Below are 24,566 nucleotides of genomic sequence, written 5' to 3' on the forward strand. Positions count from 1 at the left end.
GACATTGCCATGTGCAGATATCCAAAGGTCTAGCCCTTAGCACAACTGCCGGCACCCAGAGTGCTCTGCTAGCCTTACCAGTACCAAGAGTGCAAACCGGCGGCTGCAAGGAGGCCAAACCCATCCTACTTACCAAGAGGGATGTTCCACCACCTGTTCTACCACCATAGCCACCACATGCTAAAATGCAGGACATGCTACCTTTTCCACCACCTGTTCTACCACCACAGCCACCACAGGCTAAAATCAACTAGGTGTTGATTGAGGAGCCCTTGGACGAGGGGGAAGTCATGCGCAAAGTAGAAGTCAATAATGATAAACACGAGGAGCTTGCTGAGATCATGCCAAAATATTATGTCTTATAGAACAACATGCCAATGCCAGTGTTTCAAACCACAGTACAATGGAAAGGTAAAGACATAAACTCAACTATGAGAAGGGGACCAATACAGTGTTTTGGTTGAAATGGACCTCATTGAGAGTAGCCGAGTGTCCTAATAAAAATGTGGCTAATGTGGGCCAAGCCCAGCCCTTGGCAGCACCGACCAACATCCAGCCACCATTTTCGGTGTTCAGTGTAGGGTTGATCATTTGATTAAAGACTCTCCATATCGTGCTAGTGGTTCTGCTTCCACTTCTAACCATGCCACTATCAGGACTATAAGTGTGTAGCTTGGGAATATCATGCCATTGAATGTCCTGACATGAGCGCAAGGCAAAACAAGTCGACAAAGGGAAAAACCCAGTAGGTGTTACAACCTCTAAAATTGGGAGACCAAGAAGAGTGAAGAAAGTCGGCAAAGGTGATACCATGGTCACAATTCAAGATGGATCCAAAGAAGATATACCATTGACACCGGACCCACCCAATCAAAGGAAGGAGATAACCAACTACCGAAATAGGATGGGCACGCCCAAGAAACTGCAAAGGAGAGACCAACAACCTCTAAGTGGATTGGAGAATATCTAGATGCTGACAAAGAAATAAGGGAGCTTGAAGAAGCTAAGGCCCTAGTTGAAGAGTGCCAATGAAATCGCGAAGCCAAATTAAGAGCTAAATGGGCTAGGGATACAATGTATCCAAGAAATGAGCTGATAAAGGAAACGAAATTGGATGTGCCTACTCCAATTCTAGAAGGGTCCGAGGAAGGAACTCATAGTGACATCATGGCAAGAATGTTTGAGGAAGTAGAGCAAGATTTGTCCATCCATTCATTGCCTAGGGTTGAATATGCAACAAACACATGGAAGGAACTCTCACTTGCCAAGGAGCCTAGAGACATAGGCAGTCTCGCAGCCATATTGTCCACCACCACCATCAAAATGTTGATGGGACCATTGTTATGCAATACGCCGACATTATGGGTAGATATCAAGAACTGGGTAGAGGGAAGATTAAACCCAATGTCCACTGTGCAGAGGAGACTCGGTCACCTCTAGCAGAGAAAAACCTAGTGCATGAGGAGGGGGGAACTCTCATTCGTCAAAATACATGTCAATCATCTGGGCTGGTATTATACGAGTGATGATACAAATGCTATGATCCTAATTCACCATAATGGATACCAAACTGGCTATCTTACATGGAGGAGCGAGGATGAGCATTATCACCAAATGATGTTGGAAAAATTGGGGTAAACCAAGATTGGAAATAGTAGATCTAATCGTGAAAATGGTGGACGGAACATCCTCAAGACCAATGGGGCTGTTGAAAAGCGTAAGACTTAAGTTCTTTTCATTCCGCTACCATCATACATTTGTTGTAATGGACTTTCGACGCCAACCGGATTCATATGACATTATTTTGGGCATACCTTTCATGAGGGTAGCCAAACTGGTGCATGATTGGGTGTTAGATAAAGGTTATGTTTGCAAGGACTCGTAGATTCTAAAGATTGATTTACAAATGTGGAAGGCACACCCAATGGAAGGAAAATTGTTTGGAAATGATTCAGCCACCACCAAACAAACCACACCCTACAAGTCAGTCAACCAATGGAGGAGAATTCACGGGAAGAGGAAGAGGCCGCATTGTACGTGTCGCTTCCACCCCCCCAGATTTTAGTGAAACCTGGATGCATGTGCTTGCTACTATAGACGTGTTGCCTCCCAGAGGAACCTAGTACGTTGAATTAGGAAACATTCCTACCACCTTAGTGTGCATGGTAGATGTGCAACCAAGAGAAGAAGATGAAGCCTCCAACACAGAAGGTTCTGGATCACAAGTCCGCCAAAAGCACCCAATGCCTCAGGAGATGGTGTAAAAAAAAGAGATATATCGCTCGACGAAATGCCCTCTTATGAAGTAAACCCATGAACACCCATAGTGGTTGAGATATCTCGAGGTCGCTAAGGTGCGCGAGGAGTTTTCTAAGAACTGGGGTGAAGAGTTGAGTAAGATAACCCTGGAAGGAAAACAAGAGGAGAAGGTCATACCTCAAGATCTAGAAGCACCTAAACTCACGAAGGCAAGACGTGGAAAACGAAACAAGGCTCTGGCTGAGCGCACGAGGCTAAGAAGGCGATGGCTCAAACAAAAGATGAGGAGGATGACAGGTCAGACTTACTCTTAGTGTCGAGCCATTTTAAAACATACACCATTGACGAATGAAAAGTGGTTCAATTGATGGCTAAAAAGAGTAAAGGAAGATGGCCAATCCATGTCTTATAATGGTCCAACTGAGTTAAGGAGGTTGATCTTGCAGAGGGGAGGATCCCAAACCTTTTTATATTGCTAAGGACTTAACCGCGGCTGAAGAACAAGAGCTCATTGGTCTCCTCAAGGAATTCAAAGATTGCTTTACTCGGAAATACACTGAAATGAAGGTTGTACCACCCGAGGTGGTTCAACACATGATTCCGATCATGGACGGGTCAAGAACATCCAGGCAAAAGCCATACTAGATGTGTGATTTATCGGGAGCCTAGAGAGCTCGAACGTCTGGGCCAAGGCACGGGCGGTGTTCAGGGGAGCCAAGAGGTCCGGTTAGAGACCCTAGGGTGACCGAGCACTTGTGTGGGCACATATGAAAGGGCACCTTGCTATTAAAAGAATTTGGGTCTTGATATAGGAACTAGGGTGCCTCTTTTGGCTATGGCTGGGTGGAGAAGAAGAAGAGCTCTGAGCAAATCTTAGTGGTATCAGAGCATGTCGATTCCCCACGCAAAAAGATGAGATTTGAGAAGGAGATAGTCTGCTACGATTGCAATTAAGCAAGAAGCAAGTCGTCAAGAAGCGGATTTTTACAGCGCCGTAAAAAAGGTATGGTTATTCATAGCCATGGTTGGCTATTGCAGCCAACCGTTGTAGCCAACGTGGCCTTGGCTATTTAAGCCGGCGCTACTAGCCCAGACGCCAGTGCTACCAAATTCACTGAAAATCGCTAGCCGGAAGGAAAGCAGTCGCCTGCGAATCTGAGAAAGCCTTGGAGAAGCCGCGTTGCAGCGTAGCGAGAATAAAGCAGAGATAAAGAGGTTTTAAAACCTTAAAAATATATTTTTAAAACCTTTAGAGTTTTGGAGACAAGAGGTTGCTTCCACGCAACCAAAGGTTAAAAGACTTTGTGTTCAAGAGCTTGATTCCACGGAGATCGACAGACTGTGGTGTTCTACCCTGAAAAATCTTCAGTTTTTCCTACCAGCAATTTGGGTTGTTTTTAGGAAACTCGGGAGGTATTTCGTCACAACAACTCTTAGCTTTAAGCATACCGCATCGGTGATTTCGCTTCATAACTCGATTTCTTTCCTAGAGCTTGGATTTGAGGTTGGTGCGTGTGTTATTCTTTTGCATTACATTTAGAGGGTTCACATGGAGTCTAATAACCCTAATGAATCCGTAAGTGGAGATCCTAGTCGTTTGTCGGACATGGCGAAGAAAGTGGTCGATCCTTATGTCGCGATGATTGACGACGATCTACTTGATGATAATTTGGTCAGCACTAAACAGTGTAAGGCTCTAGAGTCCCGTACTTTGGACATTGAGGCCAAGTATGATAAGATACTCCTCTTTCTTCAGGAGTTAAAAGATAATATGCAAGCTTCTACCTCTGTAAGTGCTTCAATGGGAGGAATGACAATGGCTCTCGCCCAAGGGGGCAACATGAATGTCAGTACGTCTCACTCTAGAGATGTTGCTATTGTATTAAAAGATTTGAAACCTCCGCCCTTCAATGGAGAGAAGAAGGAACACAATAAGGATGCGGTCAACACTTTCTTACAAAAGTGGCAAGACTTGCATTGATTGTGTCATACTCTAGAGGATATACGCGTGCTTGAAGCAAGCTTAACTCTAGGAGGTAAAGCATATAAGTGGTGGATGAGCTTTGAGTCCGAAAATTGGCCTACTACATGGGCTGAATTTGAAAGTGCATTTATGAAAGAATTTCTTCCAGATAATGAGATGGATCGAAATTAGGAAGCATGTGATAATTGTGAGATGAGAAATCTCACATTGACTCAGTATATCTCTAATTATCGAGAAACTATGCTCAAGTTGAAAGGTATGGATGAATTTCAAAAAATTCATGGATTTATTTGCAAAATAGATTTGGACTATAATTATCAAGTTAAACAAAATGAGCCGAAAACTTTAGAAGAAGCAATTAAGTTTGCTCAAATTTTCAACGACACTGTCAGAAAGACAAAGCGTGCATAGAATGCACAACGGACATCTAATATGTCCGAGGGTTCCAAGCATCAAGATCAAAATAAAAGAAAGGGACCTAACCAAAAGAATGACCAAACGAAGAAGCCTAAGGGACCACAAAAAATTTTGAAGCGTGAATATTTTGAAAGAGCTAAAAAAGAAAATTTATGTTTTCACTGCATGGAAAAGGGGCATAGTAAACTACAGTGTCCCAAGCTAAAAGAAAATGAGACAAAAATGTCTGGATAGAGTAGTTCATGATATTCCATTAGTCATTCAAGGTCATAAGATGCATCTGAATTTTCAAGTTATGCATATCACTCGAGCAGATGTTGCTCTAGGTCTAGAGTGGTTAGATAACATTGGTCCATCTTTATTTAGAAGTTATTTGCATAATACTTTTGAGTTTAAAGTAGATGGTAAGAAAGTGCACTTGCAAGCTAAACATGATGTACCCTCCTCACCTCTTATATTCTTTATGGAACTCAATCGCCTTGTATAAGCCAGTGAAGTAGAAAACATCTTTTTGTGCTACATGCTTCTTGATGATGTTATTTATTTTTCCACATGTGAAAACATAAGTGGTTTAAGTGAGCAGAGTCTTTACATTACTTCTTTTCGACCAAAGCATGTTAACAATAAAAAGTTAATGAATCCTTAAAGCGATTGTTATAACAATTTAAAGATGTGTTTCCAAATGAATTACCGGAAGGATTACCTCATGTCGCGATGTTAAGCGTCCAACCAAAGTGATACCTGGCTCAAAGCCAATAAGTACGCCTCCTTATCGGCTTAGTTTAAGGAAGCAAAAGAAGTTGAATAACAATTAAAGGACTACCTTAAATGTGGATTTATTAGACCAAGCACTTTGCCTTGGGCTTCACCAATTCTATTGGTGAAGAAAAAAGATGGGTCTATGTGGTTTTGTGTAGACTATCATGGTTTAAATCAAATCACAATTAAGAATAAGTATTCTTTGCCACAAATAGATGAGTTGTTTGATCAACTCCAAGAGAAAGAAATTCAGCATGTGGTTAAATGTATTTAGGAAGCTTTCACTCTTACAGTTTGAGTGAGTTTCTTTCTTTTGGTTATTCAACTTTAATCGCATGTTTCTTTATGATTTTATCTATTAGTTTTCAGAAGATAGATCAACTTTGAGGGAAGGGCAAAGTCCCCAATATTATTGTTTCTAGAAGCTTATGATAGCTTTTGCTATAGAATGATCAATCCAAGTTAAACCTTTACGGTGGAAATGGATACGATTAATGATGGCATAGGAACTATTCTTTGCAAGATGGTAAACCTATTCCGTAAGAAGTTGGACAAGGTCCAAGAAAAGTATTTTGTATGAAAGAGGATCGTATGCTATGGTGCATACGCTAACAATGTCCTTGGTATGGTACCCAATTTGAAATAGCCCTTGGTCTTATAAGTATCAAATGGCTATCTAGATAAAGGAAGTTGAAAGGTCGAAAGGCTCGTTGAACAGAGTTGTCAAGAGTTTGACCTTCAACTTAAAGAAAAGAATTCTTACTTATAATCACTTAAGGGGTAGTGCATTGATGATCCACATGATACCCATGTGTGGTGTGCCATAGTGATGAGATGGTACTCATCCTAAAGTATAGTGGTCTCGTTAATGAGACAGGCACAACCACTACGGTATATCATGCATAAAGACTAATGTCAGGAGAATGAACTCAGAAATTAGAGGTTCTAACTTCAAGAAGTTCACAATATACTCTGCCTAAGAGAGTGTTTCCGTTCGACTCCAAAGCCGTGTGAGTTATTTCTCGGCAACAAGAAAAGGTTCAACCACGACAAAGAATAATGGCTCGTGGAGGACATGTAGAATGCGGAGGATGTAGGCGTCCTAGGATAATTGATCGTAATGAGGATGCCATTGAACCTCAAATAGTTGTAGCTATAAATATCTCCCAAGGAAGTGATGGACCAAGCCCACCTTCCTGGAGCTGCGAATATTGGATCTCCACCTCGCCATGTAAGTGGACCAACCTTGGAAGTTTTGACTAAGAAAAGAGAATTGTCTGATGCATTTAACTAGGGAATTTTTCTTTATGAAAATAGAAAAAGGTTATCTCTCTCATGTGAGTATGTTTCTTGCATGATTGCTTCGTGAAATGTGGATGCAGGATTTCGACAAGACTTGTAACATATTTTAAAATTGTTGTAAAATTAAATCAAGGGACATGTTCTCTTCAGAATAACCATTCCAAAATGATCAGTTTGGGGAAACTGGGTATTCCCCCACACAAGGCAACCAACTCCCGAGTATTACAAAGTTCGGGCAACTGCTTATGATGGTTAACCCACCACAAAGGAGGGCGAGCATTCCTTCCAAGATTGTAGACCCGAGCTTGATAGGTTTCATGTTAGTGTAGGTTAGTGAGGGGATATTTCACCTTACTAATATGTGATAACTTATTGCCATGACGATTATAAAGCCTAGATTGTATGTAACTCGGTGCACTGAGGGATGTTTTTCTTTTAGATTGTGTTGTAATTCAAGTTTATGATTATATATGTATTGTTTTTAAAATGATTTGTTGGCATTAAGGGGTAAAGAAACCTATGAAGGGAATTAAATTAAGGAACTCTGTTATGTGATGCATCTGTATCAACAAATGTGCTTAGTAATTAAAAAACCTCATAGTTGAGCGTATCCCAAATCTGGAAAGTGGGTGGTAGGGTGGACCCAACTAGTTGGGTACTTTCCAAAGAAAAAAATATAGTTAAATATTAAGTAAGAATCCCAAAGAACATGAATGTATTCTTGTATCGGATAGTCAAGAATTGTCTCTTGATTAGACAACCTTCATAAGAAATCTTGGGGTGTTACTTACTAGTGAGACCCCTCCCTACACGAAGAATGGAAGGGTACGGGAGGTATCGTATAGGTTCCGTTTGTGGATGATAGATGTATTGTTCATGATCGCAGTGGTGCTTCTAGTACTTTATCTCATGGACTTTATAGTAGGCTAGATGCAAATGAAAGACAAAAGTATGCTGTATGTATAGTTTCTGCCACAAAGACAATGGGTGATGCCAAGTTGCGGCATGCAGGCTTTGGTCACTGGAACTTTGGCAGTTTGCTGCCTTTACATAAGCATGACATGGTGTCTGAGCTGCCACATCTTGAATCCCCTATCAAGCATGTTTGTGAGGAATTTATTCCTGAAAAAATGCAATGGGCATCATTTCCCAAAGATGGTTCAATTAGAGTTGTCCAAAAATTATAGATTATACACAGTAATGTATGTGGTCCTATGAGGACACCATCTATTGGGGGATTTCTCTATTTTGTCACATTCATTGATTATTATTCCAGACATACATGGGTATTTCCTCATGGTTTCTAGCTAGAATAAGTCATGTGTGTAACATATGTTTAAAACATGTGTCCTACAAAGGCTTTACATGCAATTACACCCTTTTGAAGCTTGAAATGTCATTTTTGGTTGTCTTGCTTATGCACTTATGCCGGAGCAAATTCGCAAACAAGCCTTATGATAAGGCTGTTAAATGTATTTTTGTGGGATATAGCTCAGAAAGTAAGGGTTATCGCCTCTATCATCCTGCTACCAAGTGGATTCTTGTGAGTAGATATGTATTTGTGGAAGATGTAATTCAACCCTTGATTAGCAAAATGTATGTTTGCATGACATATTCTACACTCTCCTTTCCTTATTCAATGCAAGACACATTGATGTAAAGTATTTAGGTAATCAAAGAAAATTTGCTAAAAATCAGCCCACACATGTTACAAATAAACATGTTTTTCAATCCACAGATCAGCCTATTGATGAGGCAAATGTGAATGATGCAGCTGATGAAGGAAAGAAGAAAAATTGAGGAGTCAAAAGTATACCAAATGGCTGGTTCAAACACTACATGACAACAAATTGGCCACTCCTTTTTGCCTAGCTGAACATATGTAGGTTCTTATCATGCATCTCATGTTGACACAGCTCATGCTCTTATTGTCAGTTTATGTAATGAAGAGGAACTTGTCTCCTTTGATAAAGCGAAGCAATCTGAAAATTAGATGAGTGTTATGCAATTTGAGTACGACTCCATACTCAAAAATAATACATGGGATTTGGTAGACTTGCCTGATGATGTGGCAAGAAGGCCATTGACACAAAATGGGTTTATAAGCTTAAAGGTCAAGCTGACGGTAGTGTCAAAGAGCGATACAAAGAAAGGCTTGTTGCAAAGGGTTATGCATAGGAAAAAGGCATTGACTATGGTGAAACCTTTGCACCCACATTTCGTATGTCTATCATGCGGAGTATCATTGCATTAGTACCACATAAAGGTTGGAATGTATGTCAGTTGGATATCAAAAGTGCCTTCTTGAATGGATCTTTTCATGAGGAGATTTATGTATCTCAGTCTTGTGGTTTTGTTCAAAAAAGTTAGGAATCAAAAGTATGCAAATTAAAGAAAGCTTTATATGGTCTTGAGCAAGCTCCCAGAGCATGGTACGAGAAGATATACGCATACTTGGTTGCACAAGTTTTTTGCAACATTGCAACTAACAGTATCCTCTATATTAAGAGGACGAAGGATGTTTTATTGGTCATGATGACAATATTTTAGCTTTTATAGCTAATTTAGTGGTCTTTTGAGATGTCAGATCTTGGACTGTTGTACTACTATTTGGGAATTGAGTTTTGGTAGCATAATGATGAAATTGTTATGCTACTACAGAGGAAATACATAGATGCATTGTTGAAGAGGTCAATCTTGAAGACTCTAAGCTTGTGTCTACACCTATGGAGCCGAGTTTATAACTAAGTCTTGAAGATGCAAATGACCCTTTTGATGTCGGCTTGTATCAAGAAGCCTTTGGATGCCTTATCTTTTTGTGTAACACCAGGCTTGACATTCAATATGGGTTCTCAATATTGAGTAGTTTATGCTGCATAACTGAAGCAGAAAGCATTGGCAGTCTATCAAGCGGGTGTTCCAGTACCTAAAGGGCACTAAGCACTTTGGGTTATTTTATCCCAAGGGAGATATATCATAGTTGCATGCATTTACAGGCTGAGATTGGGCTGAATGTTATGACACAAATGTCCACGAGTGGTTTTTGATTTCGTCTTGGTGCTTCATGTATATCATGGCTCAACAAGAAGAAAACCACAGTGACCACTTCTAGTTTATGAAGCTGAGTACAGGGTAGCGTTTACAGCTATAGTTGAGTATGTCACACATGAAAAGATGCAGGGGAGAAGAGAGCTTGAGCTCTTGCAAGCACACACACACACTCACAAACCCTAATAGTAGAGAACACACAAGGTGAGAGGCTGAAAATCTTCTTCTTCTTCACTCAACACTCAACACACCATATACAAAGATAAGAGTACACACATATGAAAAGGTACTCAACCAAATACATACTAGGGTTCTCTATAGTGTGAAACCAACTAAATGAGCTGGCGCTATAACTATGCCAGTCTCCAGAATGGCTGCCACATAGCCTGTCATCCCACAGGCCGCATATCACCCATGATCTCACCAACCATGCGAGTGGTGTAAGTTTGGGGCCTATCCCCCAGGCGGGTCATCAGTGTCCACCGCCTCATTAGATGAGCTCGATATCTCAACACTCCCCCTTGAGCAGCTTAACTCCATCTCATGTACACCAAGCGGAGCCCTGAATCTACGGAGCTTCTCTATACCCAATGCTTTGGTGAAGATGTTAGCTACTTGATCCTGTGTGCTGACATAAACAAGGTCAACATCTCCTGCCAAGACCTTCTCTCCGACAAAATGGTAGTGGACCTCTATATGCTTCGTGCGAGCATGAAAAACTGGGTTCTTGGCCAAATGTATACTGCTAATGTTGTCATAGAAAATGACAACTTGTCTATCCACTGATAGACCCGAATCTGCAAGTAGCTTTCTCAACCAGGCTACCTCACATGCTGCCATAGCAGCACCTCTGTACTCAGCCTCTGTACTGGATAGAGCAACCATAGGCTGCTTCTTGCTGCTCCAAGTCACAGCAGCACTCCCCAAAGAAAACATGAAGCCACTAGTAGATCTTCTATCTGAGATACTACCAGCCCAATCAGCATCTGTGTACCCATGTATACATAACTCTGTCCCAATTTCATAAAATAGTCCACAATGCAAAGTAGACCTCACATACCTCAGTATGCGTCTCAATGTATCCAAATGCGGCTTCCGAGGAACCTGCATAAACTGACTCACCAACCCAACAACATAGCTCAAATCTGGGCTGGTGATCGTCATGTAGATCAAGCTCCCTACTATGCGCCCATACATAGTAGGATCCTCCAAAATCTCTCCTGAATCTGCACTCAACTTGCCATTCTGATCCAATGGCACTGAGATAGGCTTATAGCCTGTCATACCATACTTGGACAACATGTCCAAGCCATACTGTCTCTGTAGTAATCCAATACCATGTGGTGACCTAATCACCTCAATGTCCAAGAAATATCTGAGCTCCCCCAGATCCTTCATCTCAAACTTCTGTCTAAGCAAGATCTTTACATCAAAGATCTCTGCATCATGGTCCCCTGTAATGATCAAGTCATCTACATAGATGACAACAAGCACAACCCCCCTCTATCAGTGGCCGCTTCCTTGGTCCCTCATCCACCGTACCAGAAGCTCACCATTTAAATCGAACCGAGGCTGATCAAGACCTCGGCCGCGACCTTGCTTACCGCGAGACGTCCTCCATTGACTCTCCATCAATAACTCTTGCAACTTTATCACTTAGGTCTCCACGACCTCATTCACAAGACGGTCAAAATGCTTCCCCAGCATTCTTGACATAAAACAATCATTTAAAAACAGGTCATAAATATAGTTTCTATAACGAACTCTCGTCTTTCCACATTGTTTCACCTCAATCTACATTTCTTAATCCACGTCCAATCATATGTATTCCCATCGTCCTTTCTTCTCATCCAATCATATCATATTCCATCTCATCCCATCTATCCACATTTATCCTTATCACATCTCATCCATTTGTATCTACCCATGTCCACATCTCATCACATTACATTCATTCACATCTCATCCATTCATATCTACCTCGATCCACATCACTCACATCAATTTCACATCACATCTCATCCATTCACATCTATCCTGATTCACGTCACATCACATCACGTCTTATCCATTCACATCTATCCCGATTCACATCACATCATATCACATCCATTCACATCACGTCTTATCCATTCACATCTATCCCGATTCACATCACATCATATCACATCCATCACATCACATCCATTCACATTTATCACATTCATTTATATCACATCGATCACATCACATCCATTTATATCCATCATATTCATTCTCATCACCATCCCATCACATACATTCTATCCACATTATATCACATCCACATCTATCCACATCATATCTCATTCATACACATCCCATCTCATTCATCCGCATCCATCCAATCATTCACATGCACGACTATTCACATCCATCTATTCATTCACATTCACACCTATCACTTCACATCTCATCACATTCACATCCATATCCCTTTACATCACATCACACCCACATCAAGTTTACATCACATCACATCCATTCACATCCGCATCCATCCAATCATTCACATGCACGACTATTCACATCCATCTATTCATTCACATTCACACCTATCACTTCACATCTCATCACATTCACATCCATATCCCTTTACATCACATCACACCCACATCAAGTTTACATCACATCACATCCATTCACATCCGCATCCATCCAATCATTCACATGCACGACTATTCACATCCATCTATTCATTCACATTCACACCTATCACTTCACATCTCATCACATTCACATCCATATCCCTTTACATCACATCACACCCACATCAAGTTTACATCACATCACATCCATTCACATCCACATCCATATCCCTTTACATCACATCACACCCACATCAACAAGTTTACATCACATCACATCCATTCACATCCACATCCATTTACATCACATCACATCTTATCACATCCACATCCACATCCATTTACATCACATCACATCTTATCACATAACCTCACATCTCATTCTCATCTCATCATTCACATCCACATTCATTTACATCACATTATTTCACATACACATCCACATCTACATCCATTTACTTTACATCTCATTCTTTCACATAACCTCACATCTCATTCTCATCTCATCATCTCATCCACATTCATTTACATCACATTCTTTCACATACACATCCACATTCATTTACTTCAGATCTCATCGATATTCGTTTACATAAAACCACATCCTATCACATCCCATTCACATCAAACCACATCCTATCACATCCCATTCACATCCATTCACATTCTATCGCATCTCATTTACTTTTTATCACATCTATTCCCATCCTATCGCATCCCATTTACATCTTATCACATCCTATCGCATCCCATTTACATCTTATCACATCCATTCACTTCCTATCACATCCCATTTACATCTTATCACATCCATTCACTTCCTATCACATCCCATTCACATCTTATCACATCCTATCGCATCCCATTCACATCGCATCCCATTTACATCTTGTCACATCCATATTCACATCCTATCACATCCCATTTACATCTTATCACATCCATTCATATCTTATCACATCCCATTTACATCCTTGGTTTGACATTGGGGCTAGTCCCAATGTCTTACCTTCTCTCTAGCCCCCCCACCACCCCCCCTTCACACCATTAATTCATCATTCCTCCAAAATATCTCATTTTTTTTAGTAATATCTCATAGTTTTTAACTAATAAACCTTGTACTTAATCAACTCTTTATCTTATGTGAGCATAATTTACTCATTTTTGGGTATTTTCTTTTATTCTTTGGATTTATCTCATCCAAACACTTGGATTAATCGTATTGGCTCATAGGATTCTTAGAATTATAAGGTAAATACCATCATGTCTAGGCCTCAAGCAAGTCAGGGATTCCATACAATTGTGGTACTTCCATTTGAAGACCCAATTACCTATTTATGAATCTTCATTCTGAATATCAATTTGTATGAATTTTATCACACAATTACAACCTTTTACTGCTACTTCATAAATTTTTGACATTTTTGGTTTATCAGTTGATCCACTTTAGCCAATTCGCTCTGATACCAGCTGAAAGATCTCTACCCCCTCCGTGCAACGAATTCGGGGTTGCTAGTTGCGGAAGTAGCACTTCTTGCGCAGGGCAGAGCCTCTCACTCGAGGCCTTGCCCATGGATATCTGGACAAGAGACTAATCCCTCAGTTCTTCCGAAACCAAACCCAGAAAAAACTTCTCTCGACCAAAAACCACAGGCGATTCCTTGAGGGTATTTTTATTCTAACGTAGTCAAGGGCCTTAACTAACCGAGAACTGATCCGACCGAACCCGTAAGCTACATGGTTAGATCAAGGAAAAGACTTGCACTTGGATCCTAGAGACCAACGCTTTTTTTCTCATCGAGAGGCACAGCCGTTGATGCTTTTCCATACAACAAGGATTGTTCGGGATTTACTTCACCTATCGTACCATAACAGAATTGAGTCTCATTTTCCAGCCTCAGTCCCATGGGTTAGCCAACCGCCCTAGCCAACCGCCCAACCACTATAGTGATAGGATCCATTTAGGAATTTGGTTATGTTTTGTCCCGAGTACCAGGGAAAAGAGTTCCCAGGGTCCCTAGCCCCGGCAGTTCATGCAAACTTCAAGATAGTCACACCACTTACACACCCAATATGAAATTGCCTTTTTCACAGATTCAACTATCTTTAAAATAATCTTTTAATGAAACCATAGTATCACTGATCATAATCCTCCGGTTGAATTCTAATTTTTGATCATTCCTTCATTGGTGTACCTATGGCATCATTGGCAACCAGAACGCTCACCACCTATCCACTCAGGGGCCTTTTGAATAGTTCCTAGCTCATAGTACCTGGCAATATAATCACATAAGAAAATCCAGATGGACTCTCCGTTGAAGATCAGCAAGATCAACCACAACAGATCCATATAAAAGAGCCATGGAATCATGCGTTGAGGACCAGCAAGGTTAATCAACCAGATCCATTCTCGAGTTCAGAAAACAACTCTAACACCTTGTTCCATTTTCTTCCTCGACGCACGCATAGGTATCTTCGGCGACCCATAGCCCGAGTACCGTATGGTCAGCACCCTCTAGGATCTTTCGCAGGTCACCTAGCGCTTCACTCATAGGCCGCTTCCTTGGTCCCTCATCCAATGTACCGGAAGCTCACCATTTAAATCGAACCGAGGCTGGTCAAGGACCTTGGCCGACCTTGCTACGCGAGACATCCTTCATTGACTCTCCGTCAACTGTTGCAACTTTATCACTTAGGTCACCCCACGACCTCATTCACAAGATGGTCAAATGCTTCCCTAGCATTCTTGACATAAAATAGTCATTTAAAAACAGGTCATAAATACAGTTTCTATAACGAACTCTCGTCTTTCCACATTGTTTCACCTCAATCTACATTTCTCAATCCACGTCCAATCATATATATTTCCATCGTCTTTCATCCATTCTCATCCAATCACATCATATTCCATCTCATCACATCTATCCACATTTATCCTTATCACATCTCATCCATTCGCATCTACCCATGTCCACATCTCATCACATCACATTCATTCACATCTCATCCATTCATATCTACCCCGATCCACATCACTCACATCCATTTATATCTACCCCGATTCACATCACTCACATCACATCTCATCCATTCACATCTATCCCGATTCACATCACATCACATCACATCCATTTCACATCACGTCTTATCCATTCACATCTATCCCGATTCACATCACATCATATCACATCCATTCACATCCATCACATCACATCCATTCACATTTATCACATTCATTTATATCACATCCATTCATATCCATCATATTCATTCTCATCAACATCCCATCACATACATTCTATCCACATTACATCACATCCACATTACATCACATCCACATCTATCCACATCATATCTCATTCATACACATCCCATCTCATTCATCCACATCCATTTAATCATTCACATGCATGACTATTCACATCCATCCAGTCATTCACATTCACACCTATCACTTCACATCTCATCACATTCACATCCACATCCCTTTACATCACATCACATCACATCCATTCACATCCACATCCATTTACATCACATCACATCTTATCACATCCACATCCACATCCATTTACATCACATCACATCTTATCACATTCACATCCACATCCATTTACATCACATCACATCCTATCACATCCACATCCACATCCATTTACATCACATCACATCTTATCACATAACCTCACATCTCATTCTCATCTTATCATTCACATCCACATTCATTTACATCACATTCTTTCACATACACATCCACATCCATTTACTTCAGATCTCATCCACATTCATTTACATCACACCACATCCTATCACATCCCATTCACATATCCTATCGCATCCCATTTACATCTTATTACATCTATTCCCATCCTATCGCATCCCATTTACATCTTATCACATCCATTCACATCCTATTACATCCCATTCATATTTTATCACATCCATTCACATCTTATCGCACCCCATTCACATCTTATCACATCCATTCACATCCTATCGCATTCCATTTACATCTTATCATATCTATTCACTCGCAATTTACATCTTATCACATCCATTCACATCCTTTTACATCCCATTTACATCTTATCACATCCATTCACATCCTATCACATCCCATTCACATCTTATCACATCCGTTCTCATCCTATCACATCCCATTCACATCTTATTCCCATTTAGCAGCTTTTCCTACTTCGATAACGATAATGAAACTTTTTTTAGATTTTTATCAATTACTTGGCCTAGATAAAGGTTCTTTTTTACGACGACGGCTATTTGTATATTCTTTCTCAATTTCTCAAATGAATTGTATTCAATATTCTTCTTTTGAATAAAAGAATTCATAGGATTTATAAAAATCAATTCTACCCATATTTTCCAATAATGCTCAAAACTTCACTTTTGATAAATACTCATAATTTGAATTATGCTAGAAAATACTCTTTTTTTCATTTAATTTCTTGGATCTCAAATATCACGGGAATTCCTCTTTTTACATTTAATTGAATGATTTCTAAATGTCATGAGAATTCCTCTTTTGTTATCAAATAAATTTACAAAAATCTTCTTTTCTTTACAAAAATATCCATTAATTCAATATACCAAGAATTTCACTTTTACTATTTAAATGATTGAATTTTAAATATCATGGAAATTTCTCTTTTATCATTCAAATATTTCTCATGCATAAAATAAATTTATCTAAAATAAAATATCCAATGCTCCTACTGGACGTGAACGACAAGGTGAGCCTTACTCTTCGAACATGTTTACCGATGTGAGCTAATCTGATCCTGGAGGGAGCAACTCGTCATCATCTGAGTCTGAGTAGTACTCGAACTTATAGTATGACATCCGTATTGAGGATGTGGTTGTATATATATTTTTGTAACTCAAGCCATGGGCTTTTTTAGACAAACCAATTTGATTTTGTATATATTTATTTATATTGAAGCCATGAACTACTTCAATATATGGACTCCCTTGTATATATGTTTTTACATATTGAAAGCCATGGGCTTATTTCAGCACACATAAAATTTTGATAGTATTGCATTCATGTCTTTCTTGAATCGTGTATTGATAATATCGTTCTTAAATTGTGTATTGACAATGCACAAAATGTTCTCCGTGTGGATGGTGCAATGCACCCAAAAAAAAATCCAGAGAGTGCTATTGGGTGCTAGAATGCTGGAATAGATTTCAGGTACCAAATACCACTCTCTAGATTTTTTATTTTTGCTCTGTGTTCGCGTGTATCTGCGTGTAAAGTCTGCCAAAGTCGTGTTTATATACGCAAAAAATCTGTTAAACACGCGTGTATCGACGCAACAAAATTGATAAAACGCGTGTATAAGTCCGTGTATCAATGCATGTGACGGTCATCATACACGCGCTTTTACGTGCATGTCTGTGGTCGCGATTATACACGTGCTGATACACGAGCCCGCTACTTTTTTTTCACAAGTCATTTTTCGCGGCTAACAGCGCGGGTATGAGCCCGATCCCTTGTAGTGATCTACCCGTTTTTTTTATTTGAAAGTGTTACTGTTAGTTGAAGAAACAAGAAGCAACCAACAGTTTCTTTGTCAAGTGCTGAGGCTAAGTATAAGAGTGTTGCTACGGCAACATATGAGGATAGAAAATGCAACCATCAATCACTCTTGTCTCGTTACGTTATGGTCAATGTATAGAAAAGAAGAGAATATAAGAAAATGCAACCATCAATCACTCTTGTATGCTAATGTCTACCCTTGTGTGTGTGTTTACTTACAAGAGGAGCTCAAGGTCACCCTCTCCCCCGCATTCTTCTCACATATAAACTTAATGCAGTAATGGCTTTGATATCAGATATAATATAATTACTATCTAACAATGCAATATTCTCAAGCTTGACCTTACTCCTACTGCATTGAAATTTCGCATGCAGATGTATATCATGGACGTAACAATCTGGTGTGTAGAGGTGTGTGTGTGTCCACCCGCTTCGGGTGACTATGACTGTACAGTTTACTATCTAATATAAACAGTGTTTTCACCAAAAAAAACAAAAAAAACAAAAAAAAAACGCGTGGGGTGGTAAGTTTCCTCCACTCGACCCAACCCAAAGTATAAAAAGCAGTCGTCTTTCTTAAAAGCATATAAAAAATACACTAGTTGGTTTTGATATACACTAGCTGTCCTTGGGTATGGTGGGACTGCAGTAAACAAGTCTTTGAGCATGTCAATGGTTCACAGGACAACCTGCTTTCACAATACCAGGAGCCGTGGGACAAGCAGCGAGTGGACAATGATCCCCAGCACTTCCCCACCAGTTCATCTGAGCATTCGGGAGCTGTAAACAAAAATATAACACCACGGCCATGAAAGCCAGTCCTGCATCGAGGGCAGCAGAGAGCACATAATTGTAGCGTTTCCACCAGCTTTTGTGGTACTTGAACACGAAGAAGTTAAAAATGGTCCCAACAACCACCCACGAAGTATAGTTGACTGCTGTTGCGGGCGGTAGCATCGCGGTGGCCCCGAGAAGCACCGGCATGTTGATGAAAGGAATCCACCATACCTTGGGGAAAGCCCTGTGACACATCCACACAATCACAGGTGCAATGGCTCCCCCGAAGAAGAACCAATTGAGGGCTGGGTACACCCCTTCACTCCCAAAGATCTTCCTTGGTCCAACAAGCCCCCATATTACTGATGCATCAAAGAAAACAGCATCACCTGGACAAGTCCAAGGGCTACTCGCAGGCAGCAGATCTGTATTACAGATATTCTCGATTGAGTTCAACAGCCACCATGCGACTCCCATGTTCACTGTCCCTGCTACTATCGTGCCAATAACCTGTAGGGTATTTAGGATGTTCAAGTTCGAAGAGCTGAGCTTATGAGCTTGCAAGTGCACACAGTCGTTTGTGGATGCACGTACATGTACACATCACACACATTTGCGCATGCACACACACATGCATGCGCATGCAGCCATGCACCCACCCACCAAATGCAGATTATCCAAGCATGCATATCCCCACCACACGCACGCGCGCACACACACCCACCTACCCACCCCATGCCTATCACCCAAGCATGCACATCCCCATGTCATAGGCATGGACAGCCACATTACCATTTTGAGAAAATTTGCACTTAGCAATTGTAAAGAAACATTATTTTTTTTGCCAAAGCATTCCAAGACATTAGAGAGCTTAAATTATAAGTGCCCCAAAGCAAAGCGAAAAATCTGCAAATATGAATGTTGAGCTGCTTGGAGGCTCGTCTCTGGGAATTTGAAAAGCTAATCTCACGTTAAGACCAGCTTGCATCCACCCATAAAAGCCAGACAATTGCTGCAGTAGATTGAACCTTGCAGGCCATTACGATAGGCTTGGCCAGAGCAGGCTAATAAGGGCATGTTGAGCCATAAGAGACTTTACTATGGGAAATTCATTCAGCATGCCAGCGGTTTTAGAGCAGCACCAGACTGAGGAGGGCCATAGAATAAGATTAGCATGCCTTTTCCCGAGCGAGCAATTACTAGTAGGCTGACCTGCACTCTTTCATCCACTTCCCCTCAGTTGCCCATCCTTCCATTTGAGCCTTGGTTACCATCTCCAGCCCCAATTCACCTTCATTACTGTCTCCAGCCTGTGGTGAGTGCACAGTGACATTCGCTAGCTCAGCACGGCATATCCTTCTATGCGTGAAGTAAAAAATCCCCAAGAGAAGCTGGAGCGGTGGGGGATGAACGCCCACTTTGGATGTTTCAACCTTCACCCCAAGACCCAATGCTTCAGTTACATCCTTACTAGGGGTCACAGGGGACTGGCAATAGAAACCATAACGAGTTAATAATCCTATAACGCATGACAGGCTATTAATACGAGCCTGAGGCCTACCGAGTGTCTATAATGAGTGTCTGTAATCTAGATACATTGCTGAGCTTGAGGGATGCTGGCATACATGGTATGGGACACAAATGGCAGTAGACCAAAGGCAAGGTGGTCCATGATCTCCATGTGCTCAGGGGCGGTAAGCGTCAGTTGGACAGACATCAGCTAGTGCTGGTTGTGTTGTGCTTTGGATGAAGGTTGTGGTTGTTGTCACAGCTTGCACTTTAAGACGTACACAAGATTTACTAGATACAACACTCTGCTTAGAAACCTTCCAAGTAAAACCACAACACTCACAAAGGCATGATGCATATGATAAGGTACAAACCTGAACCATGAACATCGATCGTGGAGGAACCTTCATATAGTGGCCTAATTTGAAGTCTGCCAAAAAGGCAACTGCCTGGCTCATGCTCATGTAGCCATACACCTTGAAGCAAACATTTGCAAGAGGCTTGCCCGGAAGTACATAACCCATGATGTACTCGGTAATAATGTTTAGACCTGGAGTCTGAACCAACACGTGGACACACCCATAAATCCAGGTGTTTGGAAACCCAATACAAAAGACAGAAAGCACTCTATTTGCACACCACAAAGCATAAACAAGAATTTACCTGATTGGTGGTTGGTGTGATCACATCTACTGGTAGAGTGAACCCAGTACAAAAGACAGAAAGCAATCTAATTGAACATGACAAAGCATAAACAAGAGTTTACCTGGTTGGTGGTTGCTGTGATCACACCTACCGGTAGAGTGAACATAGCTGCTAGAATGCATGCTAAGAGCAAACCCCACCAAGGCAGCTGAACTTGCTCTTTAAACCCCACGCATACTACAATAGAAAGTCCAACTGATCCAAAGAGCAGAATATTCCACCACCATTGTGGTATGTCCGAATACTTTTGCATTAACCGCGTGTGGATATCTGGTTGAGTATTCAAGGCAGCTCTGCTGCGTTGCCATATCTCCCTGCCGCACAATCAAAGTGGTTTAGAATCACACATGCAGTGAGAAGCACAATCCAAGTGTTTGAGAAGAGCTCACACATGGAGTGTGGAGCACAAGTTACAAATGAAAATGTCATTACAACTGTGTCTAAAAAAGCTGATCAATTAGTGTTGAAAATGACAACTGCTGAGAAAATGCTTACTTGCCGTAGAAACAAAACACATGCGTCAATGTGGCTGCAATTGTTGCAAATCCGAGGCCATACGTAAGAGCAAACACGATACTCAGGTGCACTTGGCCTTGTTGCTCATAAGCTGTATTATTCAAAGTAAAATCTGGGCTCAAGACTGCTTGGATGTCATAAACGCTCCCATTTGCAGTGAAAAGATGGGATGAGAAGATGGGAAATGTCTTTGCATGATATATATTGTTCCAGTAAGCAGCTGGGAGCACCACGTACATGAAGACAAGGAATCCCACACCAACATTGACTATTGCAAAGAATGGAGCAACCAATGGACTTAGAAGAAACGAAGAGATGCCTGACCAATCAAAACTGAAGGCACCCAGCCCGAGTCCATGATAGCCAGAGCCTATCTGTTGTGCAGTTACTGAATTGGGAAATGCCCAACATACCCATGAAAAGCATGTTAAGGTGCTAAACAAGTAGCCTGGCAGTAAGTAGTAGGAGAAACTTGCAATCATGAATATCAAGAAGAACTGGGTTCTGGAAAGTCCTTTGGACATATCCTTCTCGTGCAAAGTTCTGCATAACATGTGTATGAAAGTGGAATAGATAATCACAATAAGTTAGACAGTTTTTTATTTGCCTTGAGGAGCTGCTCACAATAAGATTTACGTTTACCTGAACAATGACACCTGCACAAGTGTACTAGGCCACCACATTTGGGCAGGTTCAATAAGATATTTCCGAAAAAGGCCAGCCCACCCATAACCCAGAACCTGCAGTTGGAGGAAGCACGTTAGGTAGCATGAAAAGTTTGCTGGGTTTTCCATACTCTCTTATGAAATAAATGGTACACATGGAGACATAGAGAAATAGATCATATTTCGCCCACCATCAATCACAAACTGGTGCTTCATGAAACATAGCATGCTTAAATCCATAATTATGATTGGTTAGTCAGCAGTTAACGCCACTTAGTCAACTACAAACAGGCAATAATTCACCAAAAGACAGCATCTACTTTTGCTTTAACAGCCACTAGTTGGTACTTAATTACCCAAAAACAGGCAACTACCTGTGTTTATCATCCACAAACAGACATTCATTTGTGATATTGTTGCTTGATGGACCAGAAAGAGGATGTTGTTCACTGGCCCAAAAAGATCCTTTTATTGTTGCGTAGCCTCAAGCAGCCACTAATGGATCCCCAAGAAAAAGCCACCAATTGGAGCATAATGCAAACAGCCACTAACTGGGACAAAATATTCACTAAGTGCCCTATAACAACCACTATATATTGCTTTGATCACCAAGGATTTCAAAATCAAACAAGAGGGTTACCTGGGTAGTCAAGATGATGAACAATCCAGCCCAGAAGGAGATGCCTCGTTGGTAGAAGGCCTTCACGATGTCAATGATGCCGACAGCATAGGCAGGCCCGTTGCCGAAAGCCGTGCCAGCATTGGCAAAGATGGTGATGAGCACATGCTCCTTCACATTGAAGGGCCCTGGGTTGAGTGAAAACTCCTGGTTGGAGAAGGGCAGGCGGTAGGTCTTTGTGGGCAGGGTGAAGGCCATGAAGCGCCCAATGGGCAGCGCCACAACCTGCACTGTGATTAGGGTTATGATGAGAGGCTCTGTGCGGTAGGAGAAGAACTGATTGAAGAAAGACAGCACCATGCAGGACAGTAGCCCTATTGTCCACATCCGGAAAGTCCATACTGGTAGAGATGGGTCATCTGTTGTGGCCACAGTAAGGGCCACTTGCTCCACAGGAGACTGGTCTTCTTTACTTGTCCACCCTTCTGATTGGACTGAAAAAGCATACTCACTCTGTGTACCGTTTTCCATGGCTTCTGTGCTGCTTAGCTCTGCTCTCAACTGTTTCTTAGGTGGGCAAGAAGAACTATAGCGGACTTTCTGGATCCAAGAACTGCATGCGATTGCAGTAAACAGCTCACCAGCTGGACTCTACTAGAAAACCCGCCGAATTGCTGGACCTCTACTTCCACTCTCTGCAACAATTTGCATGTGCGAGCAGGAACCCACAACGATGGCAACCTCTCTTTCGTCAAACCTGCATGTTGGCGCAACAAGAACCCACAACAATAGAGATCTCCGTTTCAAGGTTTTTGCATAGCACAACAAAGATCTCTACTTTCCCTCTGTGTTCACCACTTTGCATGTCATTAAGAGCAAGAATCCACAACAGTCTTCCCCTTCTGTGCTCGAGTTTTGCATGTGGGAGTGTGCAAGGGGAACCCACATTCCCCCGTGATAAACTCTACGCTGCCTTGTGCACAGATGATTACTTGCATAACTAGCCAAAAAGCCAGATCAGAGATAGGGGTGCTAATTCTACCCCCTTTGTGTGTTTCCAATAATACTGTGCAATGCGGTAGCAGCAGTGATGGTTCTTGAGGGAAAGATGAAGGGTAACTTGAAACCAGCCGCGCATTATTGAGACTTATTCTTGCTCTGATCATGAGAAGGGATGGATGTAATAGACGCAGTCGGCCATTGGTAGTGTGAATGGGATGTCCAAAGGAGCTTGACTTCTCTGATGTAGTACTTTGTTGGTGTTTGCTAACAGCTCATGAAGATGGACAATTGCCAAGTTTCCAATATATTGCCGACAAAAAACCCACGAGTCACGAGCGTGACTCTTTATTCATACTCAAACTTATACCCCTCCAAAAAAACACACACACACAACCTATAGTGTTTTGAAAAAAAGTTAAGGCCTGTGTCCCACGAACACTAGATAAGTAGATCGAGGATACGTCTCATTTTATAGTTTCAATATGACTAGCTAAGTAAGTTATTTTCAGTTCATTTTTAGAAGCCTAAAATTTGAAGGGTATTTTTTCTTTTGAAGGGCTTTTCTTTATAAAGAGATTTTCTTACTACTCAAGTAGCCGCAGCCCGTGGGACGCAGGTGTACCCATCTATTTGAGAATTTTTTTTTAAATAAGTAGGCTTTAAGTTGAAACAAACCTATCTTTTTCTACAGCTTGTTACCTTACCCTTCTCACGTTCAAAATTTCAAAATAAGGATGCATCATCCCATGTGCGGCTAGCTCAGGATATCTCCAACCATCATGCCATGGGTAATTAATGCAAGAGAGATGTGTGCATTTTGTGCAATGGGCAGGCCACATGC

General features: G+C 41.2%; 1 protein-coding gene across 1 annotated transcript; it reads right to left on the bottom strand.

Annotated features, from left to right (window-relative positions):
* Positions 1-18,487: 18,487 nt before the first annotated feature.
* LOC147625972 (oligopeptide transporter 4-like) lies at positions 18,488-24,095 on the bottom strand. Its single transcript, XM_086817524.1, has 6 exons — positions 22,745-24,095; positions 22,082-22,179; positions 21,419-21,982; positions 20,985-21,237; positions 20,593-20,775; positions 18,488-19,219 (listed from the first exon to the last, which is right to left on the bottom strand). Exons 1-6 carry the CDS (start codon positions 23,252-23,254, stop codon positions 18,602-18,604), a joined length of 2,226 nt encoding a protein of 741 aa, XP_086673650.1. The 5' UTR covers positions 23,255-24,095; the 3' UTR covers positions 18,488-18,601.
* Between the last annotated feature and the right edge of the window lie 471 nt (positions 24,096-24,566).

The sequence above is a fragment of the Cibotium barometz genome, chromosome 23 (genome assembly GCF_041138505.1).
Source record: "Cibotium barometz isolate CiBa-2024 chromosome 23, ASM4113850v1, whole genome shotgun sequence".
NCBI lineage: Eukaryota > Viridiplantae > Streptophyta > Polypodiopsida > Cyatheales > Cibotiaceae > Cibotium > Cibotium barometz.